Here is a 27,457-nt window from a genome sequence, read left to right on the forward strand (position 1 = left end):
AAGGTTGCTCCTGCATTCCGGAGTCCAAAAGGCATTCTTACGAAACAGTATGTTTCGAAGGAGGTTCTGAAACTCATTTTTTCTTCGTCTTCCTTTGCCATCCATATTTGATGGTACCTAGCATAGGTATCGAGGAAGCTTAACATCTCGCAGCCGGCTGCGGAGTCTATAAGCTGGTCAATTCTAGGCAATGGAAAGTCATCTTTGGGGCAAGCTTTGTTTAAATCTGTGAAATCGATGCACATTCTCCACTTTCCATTGCTTTTTCTTACTAATACTGGGTTGGCCAGCCATTCCGAGTGTATAACCTCGCGTATTACTCCGGCATCGAGTGGTTTTTTCTACTTTGACCTTTGATGCTTCTTCTCTTTCCCCCGAAGCCTTTCTAAGCTTCTGTTTCCTTGGCTTCGCTTTGGGGTCCACATTTAGCTTGTGCTGAATGATGCTTCGACTCACTCCTTGTAGGTCCCTAGGGGACCACGCGAAGACATCGTTGTTTCTGCGAAGGAACATGACAAGTTGTTGCTGATCTTCTGCCGGGGCCTTTGCCCCTATTGTAATCTTCTTATCTTCTTCATGATTTAGCTGCACTATTCTGGTAGGTCCTTCTGGTGCAGCCTTCGCACATTTCTCTATGGTTTTCCTGTTTTGCCCTGCTTCGGCACCCGTCGAAGGGTCTGTGATGTTGTGGACATTTCTTCTTCCGGGGGCTATGCCTACTTCGATTCGCCTAGCAACTCGCTGATCTCCCAACATCTTTATGACTCCTTCTGGGCCAGGCATCTTCATGCACAAATAAGTGTGGTGCGGTATTGCTCCGAATTTATTGAGAACCCCCTCCCAAATATCGCATTGTATGGGTAACTAATGTCCACCACGTCGAAGCTAATTTCCTCTGTGCGGAAATTCATCTGTTCGCCGAATGACACTGGGATTGTTAATTTTCCCAGAGCGTTGATTGTGTTTCCGCCGAAGCCCAGCAACGGCGACCCAGCTTGTTTCAAGTCATTTCTTCGCAGCCCCATCTTATCGAAGGCATCAGAGAAGATAATGTCTGCAGAACTTCCTCCATCGATCAATATCCTGTGTACTTCATTTCCCGAGATGTTCGCGGGTAATGACTAGGGCATCTGTGTGCGGATAATCTAATACCCTCATATCCTCTTGCGAGAATGTATTGGGAATGTTAGACCATCTTGAATTGATGTACGTTGGTCCCACTCCGACGTGGTTAACCCTTCGTACGTATTCTTTTCGCTGTCTCTTGGATTCTGTTTGCTGGCTGGACCCCCCTGAAATAGCCAGCACCACATTGTACCCATTGTTTATGGTATTAACTGATTTGCTACTTTCTGGTGGTGCCTCATTTGCAGGTCTTGGCGGAGGTGGGGGTAGATCACCCCGAATGTTCAGTTGCCTAGTTTGATCAAATTGGGCTGAAGGTGCGGGTGCAAATTGTGGTGCTGGAATTTGATGCCATTGGTTCGGAAACATCATGTTCTGATTGTGGTTCTTCCACCCTTCGCCTCTTGCGAAGCTTGTTGCGCGGTGAACTGCTCGTCCGTTATCCATTGACTGCTTCGCTATACTTTCTTTCATGGCCACGACTTGTGGGCAATGTTTAGTCTGGTGGCCTGCTCCTTCGCCGTGCAGCTCACAGTAAAAGGTTGCTGGGTCATGCGAAGGTCGTCCTCCTCTACCTCATCGGCCTCTTCCCCTGCCTGCCCGGCCTCCTCTATTGGACGAGTTGTAGGCTTCGCACAAGCTTTGGACTGCTTCGGGCGGGCCGGGGTTGATCTGGTTGATTTCTTTTTGGCTTGGATAATCAGGACCTTCAGGTTTTCTTGGACGCTGAGGTCTGTCTCTCGGATTGCCACCAACTGCCTCCTTATGTGGTGCATGCTTTGTCCTTGAGGCTGTAAACTCGTTTTTCCTTCGTAGATGATCTAGTTCAGATCTTGAGTATTCTTCCATCTTGTTTAGTAGCTCTTGGATGCTTGTGGGTCTTTTTCTAGTGAGCTTCCCTGCCAAAAGGCCCCCCTCTGATGCCCTATATTGCGGCATCGATGATGGTATCTTCGCTCAGTCCCTTCGCCTGACAACGTATGTGTACGAATCGGTGCATATAGCTTTGTAAAGTTTCTGTCGGTTGTTGCTTCAGCGCGAAGAGGTCGGTTGCGGTGATGTTATCCGCCCAGTTCCCTTGGAAGTTGTTGTATAGGGCAGTGCGCAGCTGTTCCCATGAATATATGGATCCCGGGGGCAGAGCGGAGTACCACGACCTTGCTATTCCCTTGATCGCCAATACGAAAGCCTTCGCCAAGGTTACACCGTCTTCGCCAGCTGACTCCACGGCTGCCTCGAAGCTCATGACAAATTCTCTCGGATCCGATTCTCCATCGAACATAACCACTCTGGGCATTTTGAATCCTATCGACCGTGGCTGATTTTGTAGGTCCATTGCTAGGGGTGACTCAGGATCTCCCGTGGAAGATCTTCGCCGAACTTCTTGCGACGCTCATATCAAATCTCCCGGTGGTGTCGGCCAGCGAGACATGCCTTCTGCTTGGAGTATATCGATTTCCTCCTGTATCCTTTCCAACGTTTTTCTTGCTTCGTCTGCCCGCCGGCGGTACTCCGCAGCTTTCCGGGTCGCTGCTAGGCCATCCAACATGCGCTTTTTGTGCGTAATCTGTCTTTCCAACTCCTCAGCTTCTAGCCTAGCATTTCGTTCTTCGTTTGTTTCTTCATCATGTTCCAACTCGGTGAAGTCGCCTAGTTCCTCCCATTCTTCGCTTCGCCCTCTTTCGCCTTCTTTTTCCGGAAGATCGAAGCGAATGCGATCTATTGGCTCCATGATCGGCATTTGCTCCGTGTCCACCCGTAGTGTGTCGTCATGTCAGCCATCGGCAGTTTGTTGTGGCGCTGTGTCAACTTTGCAATGCTGCTCTTGTGCGGCCGAAGCCCCCCCCGGCCGAGGCATTTCCTGATTCTGGTATCGCTGGAGTGGTTCTGTCGGCCGAAGGTCCGACTGCGGCTGGGAGTTCTAGTAGCGCATCCGCTCCTCCAGGTGGCTTCGCTTTCTTCTTGGGTGGCATGCCTTCGTGGGTTCGATCCCGCAGACGACGCCAACTGTTGGGATCGAAGTCTCAGACAAGATGGGCCTTCGGGGGTGGAAGTGGCGAAGATCCCTTATAGTGACGTGTACTGGAAGTAGAACAGTTTTCGATTACCTTTCACGTTTACACTGTGGCTCTATTTATAGCCCGTACCCGGCGATCACGGGCCCGATTTACATATATTACCCCCTAACCTGCTACATTCCCGGAATATCCGGGGGTAATATGGTACAAATGAGCATGATCCCATAATTACAACCGTGCCCATGACAATTGGGCCCACTGTCAAACTGGTCTCCCAACCGAAGGATATCGAAGCCCTCTTCGTCCGACCTCTTGATGAGCTGTCTTCGCCGCCTCCTGGCGAAGGCCTGGTCTTGTCTTCGCACGGTTCGAAGGACGCGGGACACGAATCGGGGCTTCGCCCGACAGTCGAGGTAGATCAGCCTTCGCATACGCCAATTCGGTGAGAAGAAGATGCAACCAGCGTGGCAGTTGTCCCGCAGCACCTCCAACTAACTTCGCAGTTGTCTTCGGGTGCGGGGATGGCAGGAGATGATCCCCAACAGGTACTACTAGGGTTTGGTGGTGGCAAGAATGTGCCCGAGTCGATTTCCTTCATTCAAACACTCACTGTTTGGAGATAAGGCGGCCATAGGTCTATCTCGAGCTTCTAGAAGAATCTCCCATCGAAATCCTAACGGATTCTTTGTTGTGTCGTCGCCGATTTGGACTTCTTCCCCTTCTTCGGATTGCATCGGATTCGAGCGAGCCTGCTGCGGCCAGTTCGGACATCACGGTGGAGAGAGGCTGGACGTAGGAGATGGTCGGGTCGGCCAGCTAATAGGTTGGGCTACGACCCAAAGAAAGAGAAGAGAGGGAAGGGGAAAGAACGATGGGCGGGCTGGGCCAGAACAGAGAGAAAGAGAGGGATATGGGCTTCGGCCTAAAGAGCTTTTTCTTCCCTTTCTATTTTCTCTCATGTATATACACATGTATATTTATACATACATCATATATACCACATATATTCTTATATTAGTTCACATAATCAATCAAACAACCTAGTATACATTTACATATATATCTATAAATATTCTTTTATAGGAAACATAGCCCTTAATGTATATATGTATTTATACACATAACACACATACTCACACACACACACACACACACACACACACACACACACACACACACACACACACATATATATATATATATGTATATGTATTAAGGCACACATACACACTTAGGATTTTATTTGGTTTTTGCAAAACTCTTTATTTTCTTTGAAAAAGTTTTTAATTTTCTTGGGTTTTTTTTTTAAATTTGGGCTGCTACACATGTGGATCACGTTCTAGTGGTCGATGGGCTCCGATATGCAGTTGGATGGTCGGGGTCACCATTGAACAGTTGCCGGAGCTAGAGAAGACAGTGACGTTCTGGGCCGGTTGGTGGAGAGATGAGGGGGATTCTTGCTCGGTTTGGAAGAGGGGAGGAAGAAGAAGAATGAGGCTCTTCTGCACCGTCATGGTCGTGGTGCGCGACCGGGTGTGCAGCAATAGGGTAGACTGGCTCACCTCCTCTGCTTTCATCTCCATATCAGGCCGCCACTGCTAATCTCTGCCGCTAGACCAGCTCTAGCCCCAGTGAAAGGACAATGATGTCGCCTAGAGGGTGATTGAATAGGTGTTTTTACAAAAATTCGCCCCCTTTTACCGTTGGCCTAAACTTGCAGCGGAATATAAATTAACGGTTTTTTCAAAACTAATTATGCTAGGCTCAACTAGTGCATAATCACCCTGAATAAATGTGAAAGTTACAATCCTATGGTGATAAGAATTACTCAATTCTAGCAAAAGATATGCAAAAAAGCACTAATAAAAATGCTGAAAACACTGTTTATGAGGCTGAAAACACTGTTCACCCAGATACTCGAAGTCAACCCGGATCTCCGAGTTGTACAGTTCCGGAATCTCCGAGTAAATTCGGATTCTCTGGGTTCTATACAGAACTGAGCTCGAAACTGAATTTAAAGTATGCTTAAAGAGTTCGAGCTCAAACCAAGTGATGATTTCGAGTAGATCCACGGAGAACCTACAATCAAATACACATGAACAAGTAGATCGAGTAAAATGCACAAATATTAAGCAAGAACTCAAATAAAAAGGAACAAGAGAGGAGACAAAAGATTTGTTTTCTGAAGTTCGAATTCACCACCATGAATCTTACATCTCCGTTGAGGAAGCTCCAACGAGCCGAGTCTCGTTTAACTGCTTTCCTCAACCCACTAGCTTTATCTCTTCCCTTGTGGAGGTGAGATCGACCTTCACAAACTTTCCCGCGGCTCACCACACGCACGGGATCTCGCCGGGCAACACCTAGCCGGCTAGGAGGCTTCACCTCCAAGAGTAACAAATGCTTCATGAACTTCTTGCCGATGAACTCAAGTGCTCAAGATTGGATTTAGCTCACTTGCACTCAATCTTTTAATCTCTCAACCCAACTCACTTTTCTTCTCAAATCTCTCACTAAAATGGAGTGAGAAGGAGTTCTTTTAGCTCTAAAAATGTTCTCTTTCGTGCCCTTACAGCAGCCCCAAAAGATGGGGGTGAGGGGTCATTTATAACCCATCTTAAAAAACTAGCCGTTACAATATTTTTTGTAATGACTCGGAGTCTCCGAGTCAACCTGGAGTATACGGGTAAACTAAAGAATACAAAACCGAGCACCCAGACTCGGAACCTCACCCAGAGTATCCGAAACCCGGAGTATCCGAGTCAACCTGGAGTATCCGGGTCAACTAAAAAGGCCCAAACCGAGACCTCTGCTCGGAACCTCACCCGGAGACTCCGGATAACCCGGAATATCCGAGTCAACCCGGAGTATCCGGATTCAGCAGAATTGCCCACTGAAAAACGGCGATAACTTTTGATCCCGGAGTCCGATTTCGACGATTTTAGACTATCTGAAAAGCTTATTCAGAGGGCTACACATCCCAACTGAATTCATGACCTAAAATACATATGATCAAATTATTCAGAGGTCTAGCCGTTGCTCCAGCCAACCTCCATCAACGTGGATCCCACCACACGTCGTCCATCGCATGGGGACCACCCCTAGGTAGCCCTCTTCCTACCTCCCTGCCTGTACCGCCGTTCCAACCGAACTCCAGCGATCACATGGCTGCGTGATGCACTGTGCCGGTGCCGCTCTGTCCTCTCTCTCTATGATTGGCTGACGCGCGAGACCCGCTATGCCGACTCAGCTGGACCCTAGCCATCTCAGCAACAGGGCAGGTTTAACTGTTGCCACATAGGACGAAACCATCATTAAAACCAGTTAACGAGGTAAATTGTATCTGTTTAAATAGTTGGAGTAGATGGAATATTTAATTTTGTGGTTTAAGAAAACAAACAAATTCGAGCAATAGTTGAGAGAGATAATATAAACTTTTTCCATCTTGTTTCCCTGATGCGCGAGGTTGAAGACGAGATAGCAGGCCAAACGGGCACAGCCGCGCACAGCACAGCACAGGCTGCGATTGTTTGCACGAGCTCACCACAGAGCAGAGTAGGCCGAGCTTACTGCTGCGTTCAAAGCAAACAGAGCAGGCCAAGCTCACTAGGTAATATGGAGCCGTAACAAACCCATGTGATGATGTAAATGTGTAGGAGTGACCAGAGCGATAAATGGGAACTTTTTTAATATTATATTGTTTACGGATACTACAGAAATAATATCGAAATAGGAAATTGCAAAATTAATACCTATTTGCCTAACGGTTTGACGAAAACATATTTTCACCCTACCGTACGGTGAAAATACTATTTTCGCCAAATTGTATGGTAAAAATAGATGATGTGGCACCGGTGACAGGTTAAGGGTATCTGGCTGCAGCATCGAGGCAATTTTCGCCAAATTGTTTGGCAAAAATTAATTATCGTCAAACCATAGAGCGAAAATTAAATTTCATCAAACTGTTGAAAAAAAAACCGCGTGAGGTCAGAGGACCATATCTCCTGTCCCGGGAGCTCAGTGTGAACCATATCTCCCGCGTTCGAATAGCCAAAATTATTTCTTCCATCGAAAAAAATATTATATCACATTTTTATTTTGCAATAGAACTTATTTCTGATATGGAATTGAAAGATGTAAAATAAATCGTAGACTCGCTTGTCTAACAATGAGAGGTAGCATAGAATTGGCATGTGAGGCTACAATAGTAGTTGTACAGTATAATTAGCATAAAATCTGGTACAGATGTTACATACGCTGATGAACATTACATGTGATATGGGATTTTTCATCGTAGCGCGGATTGACCATAACCATAAAAAGCTGCCGATAACAAACATTGACATATATGGTACACATAAAGAGTAACCTAATAGCGTGTCGCTGCTAAATCAAACATATCTTAAGGAATAGAAATAGACCGATGTACAATAGTTGCTCTCTACTGAGTGTAACAAGAAGGCGCAGTGACCGCCGGGTCAAGCAGGAGGCGTAGCAACACGAACGCGAGAAGTCGTGCCTGCGAGTCCCTGACCACCATCACCCACGAGCTATTGAGCATCATCGATGCCTTGTCACAGGACAGCCACACGAAGCCACGGGTGGACGTCGGCGTGGGCGACCACGACCATGACCGCCCCTCTCCTCCTTCCAAGCCATCAGTGGCGTCCGCCCACGACACGTGGTGGAGGACCATGACGCAGGACGACGTAGAGGAGTCGGATGAGGCACGCGGAGCAGGACAGAGGAGGCGAACACAGAAGTTGGGGACGTCGTAGTCGAGGAGGCCGATTGCGACCCGATTTGGCGACCGAGATCTTGTGACCATGATGGCAGGGAGTGGGGACTGGGAAGACATGAAGCACGTGACAGATCTAGTCTTCGGCCATCCCTGCACGGACCTTGTCGAATCTGGACACCGCCGCCGGTGGACCATGGTCGGCCGCCGCCTTCTATGGTCGGGCGTCAAAGAGAGAGAGAGAGAGAGAGAGAGAGAGAGAGAGAGAGGATGGTGCGAGGACAGGGGAAAAACCCGGTGGGAAGGGGATTCAGATCGATATGGGGAGCGGATAGGGTGGCGACGCGGTCGGGGACGACAACCGCGCTTCGGTTGGAGACACGGCAACAGGAGTGGCTCGGTCGTGGACGGTGGTGGTCGTCGGAGACGCGACGATGGCTTGATCGGTGGCACGGAGGAGAGGAGAAGGCGGTGACGACGGGCTAGCAAGGAGAGTTAGAGAAGGGATGGCGAGAATTGCATAGGACTCATCTAGCGGCGTGGCTGTTACGTGATAAGAGAGAGGAAATAATCCTATTTGTGTCAAATTTGTCAGTGTAACTCTACAACTACGGCCCAGCTCGGTCCGGCCCGCACTTCTCATCGTGTCTTGGCGAGGAGTCGCGCATCGTGTCTTGGCGAGGAGTCGCGGCGGCTGTCGAAATTACCAGCCCAAAAACAAATGCCCCAACTCCTGCAGAAACCCTAACCCTACCTCGCCTGCCATGGATCTTCTCCAGTCCTCGTACGCGCCGGACGACGAGGAGGCGGCGGCGGCGTCCTCCCCGGACTCGTCCCCTCTCCGCCTCCCCTCCAAATCGGCTGCCCCCGCCGTCGACGACACTGCGCTGGCCCTCTCTGCCGCCGCCTCCACCTCCCGCCCGCTCGACCCCTCGCTCCACCTAGTCGCCTTCAACCCCACCGCCGACCAGCTCTGGGCACCCGTCCTCGGGCCCCAGCACCCCCACGCCCCCATCTCCTCCGCATCCGGCAACCGCAACCACAAGCTCGGCCACGTCGAGGATGCCGCGGTCCTCCCCTTCCTCTTCGACGAGCAGTACAACACCTTCCACCGATTCGGCTACGCCGCCGACCCCTCCGGCCTCCACATCGTCGGCGACGCGCAGCCCAAGGCGCCCGACCCCGACACCGTCTACAACCTCCGCCCCTCCGAGCACAAGCGCCGCCGCCTCCAGTCCAAGACGGACAACCAGGACGAGGAGCCCCTCCCGCCGGAAGCCACAAACCCGGCCTCCGACGAGTGGATCCTCCACAACAAGAAGAGCCCCTGGGCGGGCAAGAAGGAGGGACCGCCCGAAGAGCTCACCGACGAGCAGAGGCAGTACGCTGAGGCGCACGCCGCCAAGAAGGCTGAGAAGGAGGCCCGCGGCGAAGGGAAGGGAGAGAAGGCGGAGATTGTGGTCAAGAGCACCTTCCACGGGAAGGAGGAGAGGGACTACCAGGGACGGTCGTGGATCACGCCGCCCAAGGATGCCAAGGCGACCAACGACCACTGCTACATCCCCAAGAGGTGTGTGCATGAGTGGGTCGGGCACACCAAAGGGGTCTCGGCGATCAGATTTTTTCCAAAGTATGGGCACCTGTTGCTGTCTGCGAGTATGGATTGTAAGATTAAGATCTGGGATGTGCTTGAGTCACGGACGTGTATGCGCACATACATGGGGCACTCAAAGGCGGTGAGGGATATATCGTTCTCCAATGATGGGACCAAGTTCTTGAGTGCTGGGTATGACAGGAATATACAGTACTGGGATACCGAGACAGGGCAGGTGATCTCGACCTTTTCTACTGGGAAAGTCCCTTATGTTGTGAAGCTGAATCCTGATGAGGATAAGCAGCATATTCTCCTTGCGGGAATGAGCGACAAGAAGATTGTGCAATGGGATATGAAATCAGGCCAGATCACGCAGGAGTATGATCAGCATTTAGGGGCTGTGAACACCATAACATTCGTAGATAATAATAGGAGGTTTGTGACGTCCAGTGATGACAAGTCTCTTCGTGTGTGGGAATTTGGCATCCCTGTGGTGATTAAGTATATCAGCGAGCCACACATGCACTCAATGCCATCCATTGCACTGCACCCGAACTCCAACTGGCTGGCTGCACAGAGCTTGGACAATCAGATACTGATATACAGCACAAAGGAGAGGTTCCAGCTTAATAAGAAGAAGAGATTTGCTGGCCACATTGTGGCTGGTTATGCTTGTCAGGTGAATTTCTCTCCTGATGGGAGGTTTGTAATGTCAGGAGATGGTGAGGGTAGTTGCTGGTTCTGGGATTGGAAAAGCTGCAGGAGATTTAAGACATTGAAGTGCCACAACGGAGTTTGCATTGGATGCGAGTGGCACCCATTGGAAACTAGCAAGGTTGCAACATGCGGATGGGATGGTGTAATTAAATACTGGTAAGTTGACCACATAAACATGCATTATCTTTTATTTGGGATCACAGCTTTTAATTGCTTTGTTTTTGCCCATGGTCTTTCTTCTTGATAAGAGTAGCCTTTTGTCATGTTAAGTACTTATTGAAAGCCACAGTTCGCAATGAATTTAGAGAAGTTAAGATTACTAACCTAAACACTGTGTGCTTGAAAAAGCCGCCCCTTGATTTTTTATTTTTTATGAACTATTTTATTTTGTTATGGATTACAGCTTATGGTAACTACTTTGTAGTGGTACACTCTTCCATGTTCAGTTGAATCAGATTTCTTTTGTTTTAGTTCTTTTAGCACAGTTTTGGTTTTAGTTAGTAAATATAGTCACAGACTGCATCTAGAGAAGATACAAACTTGACTATGGTTTGCTTGTAAAACTTGCACCCGGAGGCCAGAGCATTGTGGCATTTTTTCTTTTTGTGTGTGACCTAGGCGGAGGCCAAATCACTGTTCTTCTATAGACTGTAGAAATTTCTTTTCTTTCATATTGCTGACAGTTGTGTTGGCTCTCCACTCTTTTGCTAATTTGTTGCTACGAGGCTAGGCTATCAGTAGTTTCTTGTTCTTGCTGACGATGACGGTTATAATGTTGTTTCTCTTATAAGTTTGCACGTACTTAAAAAAGGACCATGTCATAGATTTCCATGATGTGCATATACTGGTAAGTTACTCCTATATTTACTTCTTTGTCACAGCTATTATATTGTGGATTGTGGAAGAGTAAAATACACCAACGGTCCTTAAACTTATCTCGCGATTTCATCTAGGTCCCTAAACTCTTAAAATGCATATCTAGGTTCATAAACTTGTTAAGTGTACCACTCGAGGTCCATTGTTAAGTGTGCCAAATCTGCCTAATGAGGATGATTAAGGACCCAAATTAGTATTTTAAGCAGGCTACATATGCAGGCATATGCTGATTAGAGATATTTGGACCTTGGGTGGCGCACTTAACAAGTTTAGGGACCTAGATCTGCATTTTAATAGAATAGGGACCTAGATGACACTGTGGAACAAGTTTAAGGACCATTGGTGCATTTTGCTCGTTGTGGAATCTTTCTTCAGTTAGGTCTATGCCAATTGATTCTCGCAGCAGTCTGTAGATATATTCTCTCGTCGTTTTCTTTCCTGGAAATCAATTTGAATTCTTCATTAACGATTTCACATTTGAATTTATTACATGCTAGTGATTGTTTTTTTAATTTTATGTGATCTGGCTTTCTTTTCCATTATAGAAAAGGTGTGCTAAAATGTCTTGTGCTTGTGTGTAAATTTTTGGAGATTAATAAGCTGATGAAATGCCTTAAGTGTCTTTTTGGAGCAAGCTGTGTTTCATTTGATGTCTGCCTGAGCAGTTGCCATCAAACCTTACTGTTGTCTCCATTCTCAAAGCGTGCATTTTGTTCTTGTCAGCATAGCTTTTTCTTTCCCCTTGTTGTCTTTCTTTTATATACCTTAGGTACTGACGAATCCTTTTGTTCAACTCGCAGGGATTGAATTTCGACAGGAAGATTGCATTAGATGCTGGGGAAGGAGTTTACAACAATCCAATCCACAAGGACTGAACTTAATGGGTTACTGTAAGTTAACATGCTCGTTTAGAGAAACTTACTCTGAAGAGGGAGAACAAAAATCTTCACGCTTCATGGGATACTGTAAGCTGCATGCTCGTTTAGAGAAACTCAATTTCATGAAGCAGAATTATAGATTGTGTTTTTCAGCCACTGTCGAGGTCTTTCTGCCCTTGCTAAAGGTTGTGATACGGATGGCACCAATTCAATTTTGAACTGTATCTCACCGCTAGTAACTTGTTTTCAGTTTCTGTTCATCTTGTTGATTCCAACTTTTGTAGTACCTGAGAGGCAGGCTTGTATACTTGAAAAGAATGCTACTAGTTGCCCGTGCTTGTTAACATATGTAGCCGATGTGTGGTTTGGTCTGTTGTGTTCATACAAGGTTCGATCATGTTAGGACCAATCTGGTCCTGGTGAATCGACAATTTAGTTTTCTATTACTTTGTTTGAATTTTTTTAGCAAATTGAAACTTGACAACAAGAGCAACTTGGAGAGTTGAGAGGAGCTAATGAGCAAAATATACCAACATGCATTTACAGGTTGTAATCTTTGAAACTAGCGATGCAATTCGGTTGAGCTGGGCCAGGTGGTCTGATTAGCTTGTTCCAGTTCTTGTGATTTGCTGGTGAGAAGTCGAGTAGAGCGGGTTAAAATCAACCATCACTTGTGCTTATCCTGGGAAGAAAGAAAATAGTGGCGCACAGTTAAAAAGGAAGATGGACTAGATCTGTTTCAGACGCATTTTTGCTGTCGCAATCGACCAATTGAACCAAGACCGAGATCAGATTTGCTAGCTTTATAAAATTCAAAAGCTAATTGGATTTGATAACCTGGTTATGGGCCAGACCAGACACATGTGCGGATGGGCCAGCAACAAGACAAAACACTGCACCGTTGTACGGTGCAATCGTGGCAAGCCGGCATGGCACCACGCAATGTCACCGGCGATCTCTCTGAGGCCATCTCTTCTCTCTCTCTCTCCTTCCCTATCCGAACGCAAGCCAAAATGATTCCCCCGTTCTCCTAGCTTCCAAGTGAAAAACCACAATTAATTAACGCCTACACTTGTCCATTTGGTATCTGATCCTTCTTTCCCTTCTCCTCTTTCTCACCATCAAATTCAATTCTCCAACACAACATCTGTATATGCTTTCCTTTCCCCGTGCAAACACCACATCTTACTTGCCACCCTCTCCTACTCTTCCTCCAGCAGTCCCATCCCATGCTACGGAGTACAACCTTATATCGTCACCACTTCACACCTGGAAACACAGAAAGGACACGGCGCAAAGGATCACCATAACCTTGGGGCACCGCTTATTAGCCCCCAGCAAGGCAGCAAGAAGGGTGTGTTGCCGATGGGATCGTGTGTGGCGCTACGGGCGCTGGCGCTTCTGTGGGTGGCCGCGGCGTACCCGGTGCTGTTCCGGGCGCGGCCGGTGGAGGCGCTGGCGGCGAACTGGGGCACCCGCGCGTTGCACCCGCTCCCCGGGGACATCACGGTGCGGCTCCTGCGGGACAACGGCTTCGACAAGGTGAAGCTCTTCGAGGCCGACCCGCCCGCGCTCCAGGCCCTAGGCCACTCGGGCATCCAGGTCATGATCGGCCTCCCCAACGAGCTCCTCACCCCTGTCGCCGGCAGCGTCAAAGCCGCCGAGCAGTGGGTGCTCCAGAACGTCTCCAACTACATCTCCAAGTACGGCGTCGACATCAGGTGCCTAACCTACCTGGCTGGATTCAGTTGTTCGATGTCTCAGTTTGTAAGATTAAGCGTGACATTTGCATGCATGGCGCCCTCAGGTACGTGGCTGTGGGCAACGAGCCGTTCCTCAAGTCGTACAAGGGCAAGTTTGAGGCGGCCACGCTGCCGGCGGTGAAGAACGTGCAGGCGGCGCTCGTCAAGGCCGGCCTGGGCAAGCAGGTGCGTGTCACCGTCCCGCTCAACGCCGACGTCTACGACTCGCCCGACGGACGCCCCTCCTCCGGCGACTTCCGCCCGGACATCTCTGGCCTCATGGTCAGACTCGTCCGCTTCCTTCTCGACAACAACGGCGTGCTCTCCATCAACATCTACCCCTTCCTCTCCCTCCAAGCCGACCCCAACTTCCCCGTCGACTACGCCTTCTTCCCGGCGCCCGGCGCGCCTCCATCGCAGGCCAGCGTCCAGGACGGCAACGTGCTCTACTCCAACGTCTTCGACGCCAACTACGACACGCTCATCGCCGCGCTCGAGAAGCACGGCCTCGGCGCCATCCCCGTCGTTGTCGGGGAGATCGGATGGCCCACCGACGGCGACAAGAACGCCAACGCCGCCAACGCGCAGCGGTTCAACAAGGGCCTCTTCGACCGCATCCTCGCCGGCAAGGGCACCCCGCGACGCCCGCAGATGCCCGACGTCTACATCTTCGCGCTGCTCGACGAGGACGCCAAGAGCGTCGACCCGGGCAACTTCGAGCGCCACTGGGGCGTCTTCAACTACGACGGCTCGCCCAAGTACCAGCTCAGGCTCGGCAACGGCCGCCCCATCGTGCCGGCCAAGGGCGTCCGCTACCTATCCAAGCAGTGGTGCGTGCTCCGGCCGGACGCAAGCCCCGCCGGCCCGGCCATCGGCAGCGCCGTCGGGTACGCGTGCCAGTACGCCGACTGCACCAGCCTTGGCCCCGGCTCGTCGTGCAGCGGCCTCGACGTGCGCGGCAACGTATCCTACGCGTTCAACCAGTTCTTCCAGGCGGCCAACCAGCAGAAGGCCTCCTGCAACTTCAACAACCTCTCCATCATCACCACCACCGACCCGTCCAAGGGAACCTGCCGCTTCGAGATCATGATCGACAACGGCAAGCACGAGCTCACCGGGAAGCCGAACGCCGGCAGCAGGGCCACCGCCGCTTGGAGCACTGTGTTAACGCTAGGCTTTGTCGGCCTTATTATGACCGCGTGGTGAGACGAGTACATTGCTACAAACTAGAAGGGTCAATTCTTTTTTTAAAAATCTGACCAAAGGGTGGGATTATGCATGATGGTAAATTCCCATTTACTATTGTGATTATTGGCAAGGGTAGGTTCAGTTGCTGGCAAAGGGATTATTGTATTGTTTGGAGGAATTGTTGAAGCTGATTATTTCTGATGCATATATACACGACAGAGATGTTGATATGCAATTTGGTTGGAACATGTGGATATGTCCTTCTCTGTTGATGTTTCTTGGCTATGGTTCAGACTTCACCACTTCAGAGTGAGTGCGCAGTAGGCCATTAGCTAATTACTGATTTTCTCTGCAGACGCTGAGCCTCTCCGTAGTTATTAGGGAATCACATTTGACTAATTCTCTGTAGTTATTCTGCAGACGCTAATTACTGATTTTTCCTATTCAGTTTGGGAGATTGATCATGCTGCCAAAATGAGTAAGTTGACTGTTCAGGTGTCCACAAAGAACATTCTGATACATATACATGCCTGAAACAAAACAAAACAAAAAAACCTTTTTTTACCCATGAATCAGGATGTAGCAGCATTGCAGAAAGGTTTGCCATTGCTTTTATATACAAAACAAGTAATTGACTCATAGGGAAATGACAGAGGTAAAAGTCTTATTTCAACTGACTTATCAGCCAGCACAGGTCACAAGCAATGCCAACCTAGCTGCAACATCTGTAAATTCTATCGTGCTCATCAACACTGACAAACTGTAAGGAATATACAGCATTTTCCCCTAGAATGTGTAATCACTAGATTCCTCAAACGGGCGAGAATTGCCCTCGCCACTCAGCACTGATCCCATGCCCGATCTCTGCACAAGACGAACTAACGATTGGACAACCTCCGACATCGGTGGCCTGAATTCTGGCTCAGGCTGTTGCAATTGGAAACGGATACATCAGCAACACTGCACCACTGTTGGAGATCGAAAGAGCAACTAGACAGAGAGTATTTAATTTACCTGGACACAAAGGGCGATGGCGTCTGCGAACCGAGAGAGGGATTTCGCAGGGTACAGTCCCTCCAGTGCTGGATCAACCATCTGATCTAATGAGTCGATGTCGTACAGCTGTGGAGTAGCCCACCGGACTAATGATTGCTGAGACCTTGGTTGAGAGCTGAAATAGTTTCAGACAGCAATTAGTTCTATGCAGGACTAGAATCACTTTCAGATCAAACTCACACCCCCCAAATTTTTATGTGGATAAATTGTAGCGCAATTATCTCCTTGCTCAGGCCCTCACCTGTCAAATGCTTTCCGGCCAGTCAGGAGCTCTAGCATGACGACACCAAAACTGTACACATCACTCTTTTGAGAGTATTGACCGAACATGGTCACCTCAGGAGCTCTGTATCCCGAGTTGTCGTCTGATTCCTGAAATTTTCAATATGTGAGCATTTCAGGAAATCTTTAGAGGAAGTTTGCCCATTAACATCTGTGCTACTAACTTCAAATTATATAAAACATGATCATAGAACTTTGCAAATGGCGACTAAAATTAGAAGAAAAAACTAAATATCTTTTTAGTAAGATAGTAATTGCATGAACTGCCAAATAATTTCTGATTCTGGTAGACTGCTTATTATACTGGGTTATCTTCCAGATTTGATTCCAGTTATCTGTTTAAAAACAATATCATTAACTTCATATTTGCTAAATTCGGAGTACATTTGTCCTGGTTGTATATAATCTGTAAAAGTGCACAAAAACAGATTAATACCTGGAGCTCCTGGTTGGGAATTAGGTCTGCAAACCCGCAATCTGAAATATGGGGGTTAAGCTCATTGTCCAACAGTATGTTAGATGATTTGAAATTCTTGTGGATGATAGATGGCGAACAAGTTTCATGTAGATACCTGAAAAGTAGCACATATTCAGTTCCAGAACAAGAAAAAAAGAAAAAAAAATCATCTGATGAGTCTGCCTGACTTACTCTAATGCCCTTGCAGATCCTAGCGCAATCTTGACACGGGTATTCCAAGACAACGGTTTGCTGTACCCATCCAACAGGTGAAGGAAGTCATGGAGAGATCCATTCGTGTAAAATTCATATACCAGCAAGCACTGTCCATGCTCCGAGCAGTAGCCATCTAGCTCAGACAGATTTGGATGATTTAGCTTTGCAATTTTGGCAACCAGCTCAATGAAAAAATCAGATGGATGGTTTGTAAGGGCGGAGAAATTGATCTTTTTCACAGCTAGAACCTGGAATAAGTAGTTACCAGAAAATAAGGCTACAATGGTTTAACAAAAATTTGTAAGGCAGACTTGCACCAATGCAACTGTCCATTATTACACCATGACAAAATATGAAACGAAATTAAAGGAAAAAATAAAATTTAAACTAACACCATCTTGAGATCTGTAATTGAAACCCTTAATCCTATTCCAAGGATCAAGTATATTAAGTTCCAGCTGAATGTGCTACAGCCTACATGAGCTTATAATGCTCAGTTCCTACTTGCGGGCATAATCACTGATACTATAAATTAGAAAAATAGTATGAAATGAGTACAAGTTTTGCTACAATGAAGATTGAAATGATGTTCTTTCACCTTTGGAAAGAAAAATGTTTTACACAGGTTACCGCGCATACCTTCTGATCTGACAACTGCGCTCTGTAAACATGCCCAAAAGAGCCTTCACCGATCTGATTGTGAGCACTGAAGCTCTCAGTTGCCACCTGCAGGTCTGCAACTGTGTATGCAGTTGCCCTGATGGAAGAGAGGTTTATTTTCTTTGTGGCAGGCTTGTTCGTGGGATCATTTTCGTCAAAGGACGTATGCAACTCGATTTTCGACGGCGCTTTCAAGTTCATCGAGACATTATTCTCCTTTCCAGTTGGTGAGAGTGAGACAGAGCGGATGGGCCTCAGCTCTGAACAGCAACCATTGATCAGAGAAGACAAACAAGTGACACCAATATGATGATGCCAAATAATTTTTTCTAGTAGTGAATAAGCTAGACTTACGTTTAATTTTTCCTGAAGCAAGAGGGCTGAGATAATCATTCTTTTCAGGATCACCTCCCTGTTGATGCCTCATAGATTTCCTCTTGATCAGAAAGAAGGCACCCAATGCAACAACAACCACCAGAGATATCACAATTCCCGCAACCGTGCCACCTCCTACTTTGGAGCTTTTGCCACCACTGCCAACACGGCCACCAGCACGACCGCCACCATTATCGGTATCACTTCCACTTGATGGACTATTGTTACTATGACTCGGAATTCCAGTAGTAAATGGTCGCAACGGTGGAGGAGTATTTGGTGGTGTTGATGCTGCTGGTGCAGGGCTGTTGCTAAAGGAGTTGCCGCTTGTCCTACAACAGAAAGCCTCAATTACAGTTTCCATCCTGTAATTAGGAACTGTGACAGGCTGATAAGGGTAGTGAAAAACACTTACTGGAGATTGCTTATGCTCTTCAGCTTATCGGGAATGGACCCACTGAATTGGTTGTTTGCAACATTTCTGCAAGCGGCAATAATAATTCGATCACTAAAAAGATAACAGGCGTGGCACAAAGCATGTGGCACGTGTGCCAACTTACAGGTACGTTAAAGGGAGATAAGTGCATGTGTGTCAACTTACAGGTCCGTTAGAGGGAGATTAGTGAGAACATCTATCGTGCCGGTAAATTGGTTGTTCTGCAAATAACTGACAGTACGGCATATTGTCATTTTTATTATAGGGTTTTGGATTTTGGGCAACAGATTCATAATGATTAATGAAGGATAAGGAGAATGTCCTTACAGTGTGCTCAAACTTGTCAAGGAGTTGAAGCTTTCAGGAAGAGTGACAGAAAACGAGTTGTATGACAAGTCCCTACAATAATTTTACCACTTATTTGTCGAAATTTCCAGATGAAAGATGTGGAACCAATGGTAGCTTAACAATAAAATGGCTGTTTCGAAATAAATAAAAAGCACTCACAATGCTGTTAAGTTGGTGAGTTGGTTGAACATAACATTGATGTCTGAAAGCTGATTATGACCAAGATTTCTACACCAAACAGAGTGATACAACATGGTGAGGTCTAATCAATGTCCTAGAAAGATAGCCACGCTATGACAACGAAATAAACATAACCTACTTACAAATACTTAAGTGCATCCATTTGGGAAATGGAATAAGGTAAAGTCCCAGTGAAGCTGTTCTTCTCAAGATTTCTGTAGGTCAAGGTTTTTGGTCAATGCTAACAGAATGATCCACAAAGACAAGAGGCAGTTCTTGAGCTGTCAGTCAAATCATAACTTACAGTCTCTCAAGATTTGGAGGGAGATTATAAGGGATATCACTTCCTCCAAGGTTATTATTGCTCGTATCACTGCAGCAATAAAATAGTCAAAATGATGGCGATAAAAGACAGACAGTGTAGCATCGGTTTACTGAAAGTATGCGGGAGATTCCACTAACAGCTCAGATAGTGCAGTGAGGAGATTCATGTTGTATCCTAGGGTCCCTTTTAGCCCCATGCCAGGTACTTTTCTGTCATAATTACGAAGAAAATAATAATATCAGAAGAATATGAAGTTCATGTCAGAATCATGTCCACTTTGCAGTGTCACCTCACATTGTTATCACTCTTGAACCAGCGCAAGTAATCCCAAGCCAAGACTGGCCACACGGGTCGCCGTTCTGGGACACCCAGTTTGTCAGCTGCGACGGCGAGTTCAAGGTTGTGTAGAAGGTGTTGAGGGCAGTCACTGAGTAGGCAAAAACATTAACTGTGACAGGGTGATGACAACGGACGGTTGCATAATTTCAGGTAAACCATCATGATGATAAGTGTTTATTCCTAATGAAATTGTCGGCTATTAACACTTTATTTTTTTTTAAAAAAAGAAAGAAAACTGGTGCATATTAGTTCACACTTTTCAACATCTCAAACTCCTAAATTCACAGAAAATACTACTCTGAAGTCAAAAGTAGCACTCCTACTTGCAATACCAATAACCTAACTTTTTAGCAATCCAACAAAAGGAAGGTGGCTTAAATAACCTCGACATCCGCATCCCAGTGTAAGTTAATCCAGCATAAAGAAAGAATGGCAAAATAAATAAAAGGACCATTTGCACATCTTTTCTTCCCGGTTATCCGGATAGGACAAACAACACCACCAGAATGGTGATGACTAAGTGGAGAAACACTCAAACTTGTGAAATTCCCAATCAATCACAGTATGATGAATATTAAAATGTAAATACTTGGCCATTTGAAGTAGAAAAGGAAGGGTAAAGAACAGCAAGAACTGAACAGGTCAGCAATTTGGTATCCCGCTGCCCCCCCCCCCCAGGGGGGGGGGATGATTGGGCAAACAATTCGCCGTTATTTTCAGATATTATGATAACTAGAGCTCGCCGTGATTTCTACAGTCCATACCAGAAACATAAAAGGGGAAGTCCCCAAGAACAAGCAGCAGCAGAAAGAAACAACCAAATAAGCACCATTTCTGGTTTGCTTAAGTGGTATAATAGCCAATACCTAAATGATTCCTATGTACAATACTGCCTCTTATCTAGTCCCCCCAAAAAAAACAGTTATGATCAAAAGAAATGATCTGAAGCAGATGTTGCATTGTAACTCTATCAATCTGACCACAAACAGAAGAGGAAGAAGAAACAAGAACAGAACACTCCCATCCACTGCTGATACAACAAACGTACAAGACTGAACTAAAGCAGGTGCGGGGAAAAGAAGTGTTTTTGGTGTTTGCTAAACCGAAGGTATGCTTCCGTGCAAGAAAGATGAGTGTATGAACGAAACATGAATCTCTAACCATCGTCGGAGTTGGTGTCGGCGGTGACCCCCGTGAAGGCGGTGGCTAATAGCAGCGTCGCCACTCCGGCGACGCCCAATGCCATGCCTGCAGCTGCTTCGCACTCATTCGTTCTTGCCTTCATCATGGAGACATTCTTCTTGGAGAAAGAATCCAAGAAAGAAGGTGAACGAAAGAAAGAAAAAAGTATCTGACTTTTGTTCACTTCCTTCTAAGCGTGCTCTCCCCCTCCAAGTCTCCCTATGCTCTCTGTCCCCTCTGTGTTTCTCGCTTTCTCTCTGCGCATTTATATATGTCTTGTCAAGGAGCTAGAAACGGTAAGATATGAGTGGCCTTAGACCATCCTAACGGGTTTCGTTCACGCGTCTCCTATTCATTCTAGTTTCATTCAGTGTTTTAATGGTCTCTTCACGGTTTTTTTATAAATAGATTTTGTCTCTTTCTCTTTATTTTGAGATTCTTTTTTCTTTATGAATTTTTCGAAAAAAACTATTAGAGATAAAAAAAAATAAAATACATGAGAAAAAAGAAATTAGGAAAGTAACTAAATGAAAAAAAAAATAGTGAGAGATGGTCTTAAAAGAGAGTTTTTCAGATCCCAGCCAGAATTAGATGCTACTAGTAATTTTTACTTCACCATTCTAGAGGCACTATCCATTTGTGTTCGGGACGCAATGGCCATGATTTTCTCTATCTTTCAACCAAAATGGTAAAGGAGAACACGATACATGGTATTATCCAGAGATAGTTAAATAGGCCTTTCAAGCTGGTCCGATACGGTCCTTTTAGGCATAGCCAGCTATGATCTGATTTGATCGGCCCAATTACTGTTATGGATCGTGTCATGTCAGTTTGTGTGTCGTCTCCTTAGTCCACAGTACGGCCCGTTATCCATCGTACCGTACCGAGTCGGCTCGGTCATGATTGTGGCTCGGTGGCATAGCTAGTCTGGTCGGCTCGGAAGCACGGGCGGCCTGACGGAAGCACGGTGCAGGGGCGGCCTAGCGGTACGGCTGCACACCGACAGGCATGGTGGGGGCACGGCCAGCCCATCGGCATGGTTGGGCACATCGGCCCGGTAGTATTTCAAAAATAGGGGAAAAAATAAAAAATAATAGTTACAAAATTCTAAAAATAAAAAATATAGAAAATAAATTAAATAAGCTTTATTAATTAGTTGCCTCGTTAAAATCTTTTCTACTAGAAGGAAAAAAGAGTACAATCTATGGCTATGCTTCGAAAATTACATAGTTTTATTAGAAACCCTAGAATTTTGCTTGCAATATTTAACATGCTTTCTCAAGTGTCCTGTTTCATTTATAGATCTGACACCTAATTCATTGTTGCATATATTACACTTAGCAAATCTTACATGTTCCCCGTTAATTTCTCTAAAGACCTTCTCAAATGCCGTCACACCCATGACCATACACATGAGTTCTCGTCGTCTTGATCCATGAATGAAAAATGGAAAATATAGAAATAATAGAATTGATTTGTTGAAGTGGCCAAGTGGCTTTGGAGTTTAGATCAGTGGTAGTTTGGCATGGTCGAATAGTGGCTATTTATAGGCCAAGATGAGAGGTAGGTGGCGGGTCCCGGATCATTTTCGAAAAAATAAAGAAAAATTATAAAAAATTCAGAAATAATAGGGAGACATAATTAATTCTAAAAATGAGCTTTATTGATAGATTGACTCATTAAAAACATTTCTAGCAAAGGAAAAAAGAGTACAACCTAGCTCAAAAATTGAAAATTACATGTTCTCAACAACATCTAGATACAAATTTTCAAATGAAGCTTCAAGCTCAGTGTTCTCTATAGTGTATTGCATTCGCGCTTCAGTTTGTTCCCAGTTTTTTACTATAGTGAGTATTTCGATCATCTCACTTGGAATTCCAGCGCCTGTAGTAGTAGATGATCGTGACGAAGAGTCTGAACTTCTTGACGAAGAACCTCCACCAAATATTTTTTCTTCTTCATATTGTCGTCTTCTTACTTGTTGTGGGTGCTAATGGAGGTTGTTGTAAGCAAATTTCGGCATACTTTGTTTCATATTTATTATAAACATCGAATAACTTAGAACGAACATTAATATAATAAGTAGAATAATCATGGCTAAGAGCATCACCTAGAATCGTGAGAACTTTACAAAAATCTGCGATTTTAGCTCTAGAATCTAAAATAAAGGCAAATGCATACAACAAAGAAATTTCATTCCAATATTTTTTAAAAATAGATTTCATAGGAACTACACGATCTCTTAGAAGATTTATTTTCATACATGTTTAAATGAGTAGCAATTTTAAAAATATTATGCAATACTAAACAAGATATTGGATAATAAACTCCTGATAAACTCACAGTTGAATCATAAAAAAATTCAAAAAACTCTAGTATCCTTTTTGTAACATACCAATATGCTTCTGTGAGTAAAGTTTGACCCCGTGCTGATGATAGTGTGTATGAATAAACACACCAAATGTGCTCTTATATGATATAATATTTTTGAGCATCAAGAAAATAGAGTCCCAGCTTACTGGCATGTCCACAGCAAACTTATATGGATGCACACCCGTTGTAACACAACATTGTTTATATGCTGCAATTCGTTGGTTAGAGGAGTTTACAGAAGATATTGCAGTATGAAAATCGTCTAGGTATTACGATAACCTCTTCAAACCGGATTTTACTATAAGATTGATAATATGACAAGCACATCGTTGATGTAACAAGAAAATTAAGCATATGTACTAAACAACGGAGTAAGAATATCTATGGCTCTAGAGTTTGCACCGGCATTATCTAAAGTGATAGAAAATATTTTATTTGTGAGACCAAAGTCTTCAACTACTTAAGATATTTTTTTCAGCAATATTTTCACTGGTATGTGTGTTGTCAATCAACTTGAAATCTATTATTCTCTTTTCTAATTCCCAATCATTATTAACAAAATGAGTAACAACACTAAGATAATCCTCTCTAACTCTACCTGCCCATATGTCCGAGGTCAAAGCAACTGAAAATGTACATGTTTGCAACATTTTTTTAAGCTTACTATGACACGTATTGTAGTATTTTACCATACCTCTACTAGTTGTCTGTCTAGAAACATGCGTGAACGTAAGATTATGAGCTTGCTTAATGTAATCTTCAAATACAGGAGATTTATTGATGTTGAGTGGTAGATCCGCTCTTACAATGAAGTGGCATAACTCTTTTCGAGTATTGGCAGAGTCATACTCCCAATGATGAACAGAGCCATCGGGGTTGTACTGTAGCACCGTCTGCTTCATGCCTACTTCACTCTTTCGCTTGCAAGTTGTGGCGTGCCTCTTCAAATGTCTTATTCTACCTGAGGGCTTTACAGTTAATTCATGTTTGCAAATATAACATCTAGCATACCTGACACTTACCCCATCTTTCTCTCTGTAGAACCTTTCAAAGTCTTGCCAAACGTCGGAAGTACCGGCTCTTGATCTTTTAGAGCCGGTGCTTGCTGATACGTGTGCACTTGTAGAGCCTGATGATGTAGGTGCTGCTGCATCACCTGCATGTAAACCATCCGGAGGTTCACCGTCAGGTCCATCATCACCTGCAACACTGGTATCAAAGAGGTCGTAATCCCTTGTGAGTCCTTGGAGAAAAAATCATGATCGATGGATGTATTATGATCATGATCATCGGCATCCATGATCAATGTCGAATGGCACTAAAAAAATACAAATATTCAGAGTTAGAAATAATCAAATAATAAAACTAATAATAAAACAAGAATGAACAACGATGCAAAAAAATCACCAAGATTTCTTCAACATCAAGACAGTAGGATGACGGTTTTGGAATTGCTCAGATTTTTGCCAACAATTCAAACTAATTTTGCCAAATTATCACTAATTCTCAAGAACTTTAAGACAAGAATGAGAGGAGAAAACAAGAGAGCAAATGGTGTTGCTGGTGTGGAATTAAAGGGCAGAGTGATCCTCTATTTATAGGTGAAAATAGTGATTTTTGCAAAAAAAAAAAATTGAATTTTTTGAGCTCAAAAGGTCACAAAACGGCTACAAAATTCAAAAATACCAGGTTAATAGGTTAAATGGGCCTTCCAGGCCCGTTTAACCCGTTAAACCCGCGTGCCGTCCGTGCCTCCATGTACCGGACCCACGCACAACGGCTACAGCCAGCCCAGGTGTGCCCGTTGGGCCGTGCTGTGCCGTGCGCACGCCGCCTGTGCCATGCTACCGCGTGGCGCCTGGGCCGCCGCTTGCCGAGCGAGTGCATCGGGCCGTGCCGTGCCGAGCCGGTCGTGCCTCCTAGGCCGCCGCATGCCCGAGCCGTGTCATGCCGTGCCGTGCGCTCGGCCCAAGCACAGCCCAGGGCCTCATGTTGTGCCGGCCCGACCCATATAGACTCGGGTCGGGTCGTGCTTGGGCCGTGGCTACAGTGTCATGCTTCAAGCCGACTCAGTAGGTACGACCCATTGAACATCTTTAGTATTACCCTCATACCTGCTCTAAGCACACAGTACTGCAACTTGTATTGGGTGTTATCTTTCTGTGTATCTATCCATGTGTTTCCTGAACGGTGTATGCCCTATAGTATTTGGTATAGCCATGAGCCCATCCATGCATGATGGATTAGATCATTATGGATATGCTCGATTTTTGGGATAAGATTTTATAAGGTTATATCGTATAAACGGATTAAGAAAAAGTAGGTTATGTGAAGTCATATTAAAAATTGTTGCTTTTGGCTGAATCGGCGTGCCATCCCGTACAGCAACCAAATGTTAGCATAGCTGCAAACGTGCCCTTCCTTTCGGCGATCTGGGTCGGATATGATGTTTGTGATCACAAAATGTGGAGGACGAGAGTCGAGATGTCACAGATTTGCAATGAAGTGTTGTGTGTGACTATTAGACCACCATCAACAGCAGCATGGGCGTGACGGCACGCTTTGTGCTGCTTTCCTCTCCTCGTGATAGCCTAGGGTACGGGACGTGGGCCACGGCTGATTTGGCTTGGCCCAATGAAACGATATTTTTATATATTTAAATTAAAAATTTAAACATATATGTTTATTTTGAAATATTACAAATCTAGACTCATGTCACCCGTTGTAAAGACATAGATCGTATTAGCCTCATTTCAACTGTCGAGTTATCCACGGTGACATTCATGTTGGCATGTCGCCCTGTTGGAAGGGCGACAATTAACTGCCACTTGCCACTCCTCCAACAGACGACAAGTTGTGGTATAAAGTGGCGTGGGCCGGCCTCCTATGAGTTGTTGTACTCGGTTGTTTGTTTTCACTGTGCGTAAGGAGAGAGAGGGAGAGGGAGAGGAAAGCGGCGAAGCTATGCCATAATCCATCTTTGGTAAAGGTAAATATTCTTATCTTAATAATTTTTTTACAAACCATTTAGATTAGCTATCATATCTAGTTTTGGATATAGGTTAGGTATAAAATCTAGGATTTAGTGATATTAGGCCTAGGTTTTCAGTATAAATTTTTATAGCAACGTAGAACAACTATAGACTTAAGTTTTTAATGATAGTTGCAACTGTTGGATGTAGATTTTTAGGGATAGATGTAACTATTAAACATAGCTTTTTACGGATAGTTGTATTTGTTTGGTGTAGGTTTTATAGGTATAGTTGTAATTGTTTACCTAGTTTTTTTAAGATAGTTGTAATTGTTGGATCAAGTTTGTTAGGAATAGTTATAATTGTTTGACATATGTTTTTTAGATAGTTGTTACTATTGGACTTAGGTTTTTTGGAATATTTTTAATGATATCTGATATTATCTTTTTTATAGCAATGATTGTGGACATGTATGGCTGCCGACCACCTGGAGCTTCTTGACTCACACGTGGATAAGAGGCACAGCTCGTACCTGTTCGTTGTTAAGATGGCATAGCTCTTGATACTTCGACGGTGGGGTTCGGACGAGCTTATAAGGTTGGACGAGCGTTGAATCCCCTTGTTTGCAATTCATTCCCTTCATGTTCTTCTGGTGTATTCTTGAGGTACTCCAATTTATATTATATTTTGTTTGCCAGTTGCACAATGCTGGGCTTCTCTCGCTCTGCAGGCTTGTCAAGGTGGACGCGAGGATTGGGCGAGTAAAGTCTGCACGGTAGTTCAATTTCACTGTGCCCTGCTTGCTGTGTTGGTGGACATGAGGAGGCCAGAGATGCACATGTTCTATCTCCCTTGCGGGGAGATGGCGCCTAAACTTAAGGATGTCTCACTCTTGCTTGGCCTGCCCTATGCGGGCAAGTAGTGGGTTCGAGGGACATGGGTCCCTTCTGATGCGATGACATCCTGGCATTGTTCGGTGCAGTTGTCTAAAGGGACGAAGCTCCCCCGTACAAGACGTCACCTAGGTCCGAGAAGTATAGACCTACTAACATGTTTCTACTTCAGTTCGTGGTATGTTACTTATCATATGTTTCTTCATGTGCTTAATGTTTTGCCTCTACGTACTTAATGTTTTTCATTTTCTAACTGATAGGCGAATTACATCCACCCTGAGGTAAACAATGATGCGGTTGCTAGGCACTTGAAGGCCTATTTGTTGTGGCTATTTGGGTGGATCATGTTCACCGCCACCCATGGCAACTCGGTCACTAAGATCTTCATCTCGTATGCCATGGAGATAGTCGACATGAAACTAGGAGAGGTCCCTCAGTACAATTGGGCTTTCGATGTGCTAGCTATGTCCTATAGGGGTCTTTGTGA

The 27,457-nt window shown here is 45.4% G+C and overlaps 3 protein-coding genes across 4 annotated transcripts; 2 read left to right on the top strand and 1 right to left on the bottom strand.

Moving 5' to 3' along the window:
• Window positions 1–8,536: 8,536 nt before the first annotated feature.
• On the top strand, window positions 8,537–12,313 carry LOC133912647 (uncharacterized). Its single transcript, XM_062355498.1, has 2 exons — window positions 8,537–10,348; window positions 11,869–12,313. Exons 1-2 carry the CDS (start codon window positions 8,646–8,648, stop codon window positions 11,873–11,875), a joined length of 1,710 nt encoding a protein of 569 aa, XP_062211482.1. The 5' UTR covers window positions 8,537–8,645; the 3' UTR covers window positions 11,876–12,313.
• A 385-nt stretch (window positions 12,314–12,698) lies between these two features.
• On the top strand, window positions 12,699–15,105 carry LOC133912648 (glucan endo-1,3-beta-glucosidase 5-like). The gene is made up of 2 exons (XM_062355499.1): window positions 12,699–13,667; window positions 13,754–15,105. The coding sequence occupies exons 1-2, from the start codon at window positions 13,312–13,314 to the stop codon at window positions 14,892–14,894; spliced, it is 1,497 nt and encodes a 498-aa protein (XP_062211483.1). The 5' UTR covers window positions 12,699–13,311; the 3' UTR covers window positions 14,895–15,105.
• A 315-nt stretch (window positions 15,106–15,420) lies between these two features.
• On the bottom strand, window positions 15,421–20,989 carry LOC133912646 (protein STRUBBELIG-RECEPTOR FAMILY 7-like). 2 transcript variants are annotated; one of them, XM_062355497.1, is made up of 17 exons: window positions 20,712–20,988; window positions 19,506–19,638; window positions 19,349–19,420; window positions 19,191–19,259; window positions 19,030–19,101; window positions 18,866–18,934; window positions 18,686–18,757; window positions 18,524–18,589; window positions 18,338–18,403; window positions 17,902–18,254; window positions 17,527–17,807; window positions 16,864–17,135; window positions 16,651–16,786; window positions 16,174–16,304; window positions 15,891–16,047; window positions 15,724–15,803; window positions 15,421–15,681 (listed from the first exon to the last, which is right to left on the bottom strand). In XM_062355497.1, the coding sequence occupies exons 1-17, from the start codon at window positions 20,836–20,838 to the stop codon at window positions 15,663–15,665; spliced, it is 2,175 nt and encodes a 724-aa protein (XP_062211481.1). In that variant the 5' UTR covers window positions 20,839–20,988; the 3' UTR covers window positions 15,421–15,662. The 2 variants fall into 2 exon arrangements, with proteins under 2 accessions (XP_062211481.1, XP_062211480.1); XM_062355496.1 differs by having other exon boundaries at window positions 15,421–15,803; window positions 20,712–20,989.
• Between the last annotated feature and the right edge of the window lie 6,468 nt (window positions 20,990–27,457).

This window comes from Phragmites australis, chromosome 3, assembly GCF_958298935.1.
Source record: "Phragmites australis chromosome 3, lpPhrAust1.1, whole genome shotgun sequence".
In the NCBI taxonomy this organism is placed as follows: domain Eukaryota; kingdom Viridiplantae; phylum Streptophyta; class Magnoliopsida; order Poales; family Poaceae; genus Phragmites; species Phragmites australis.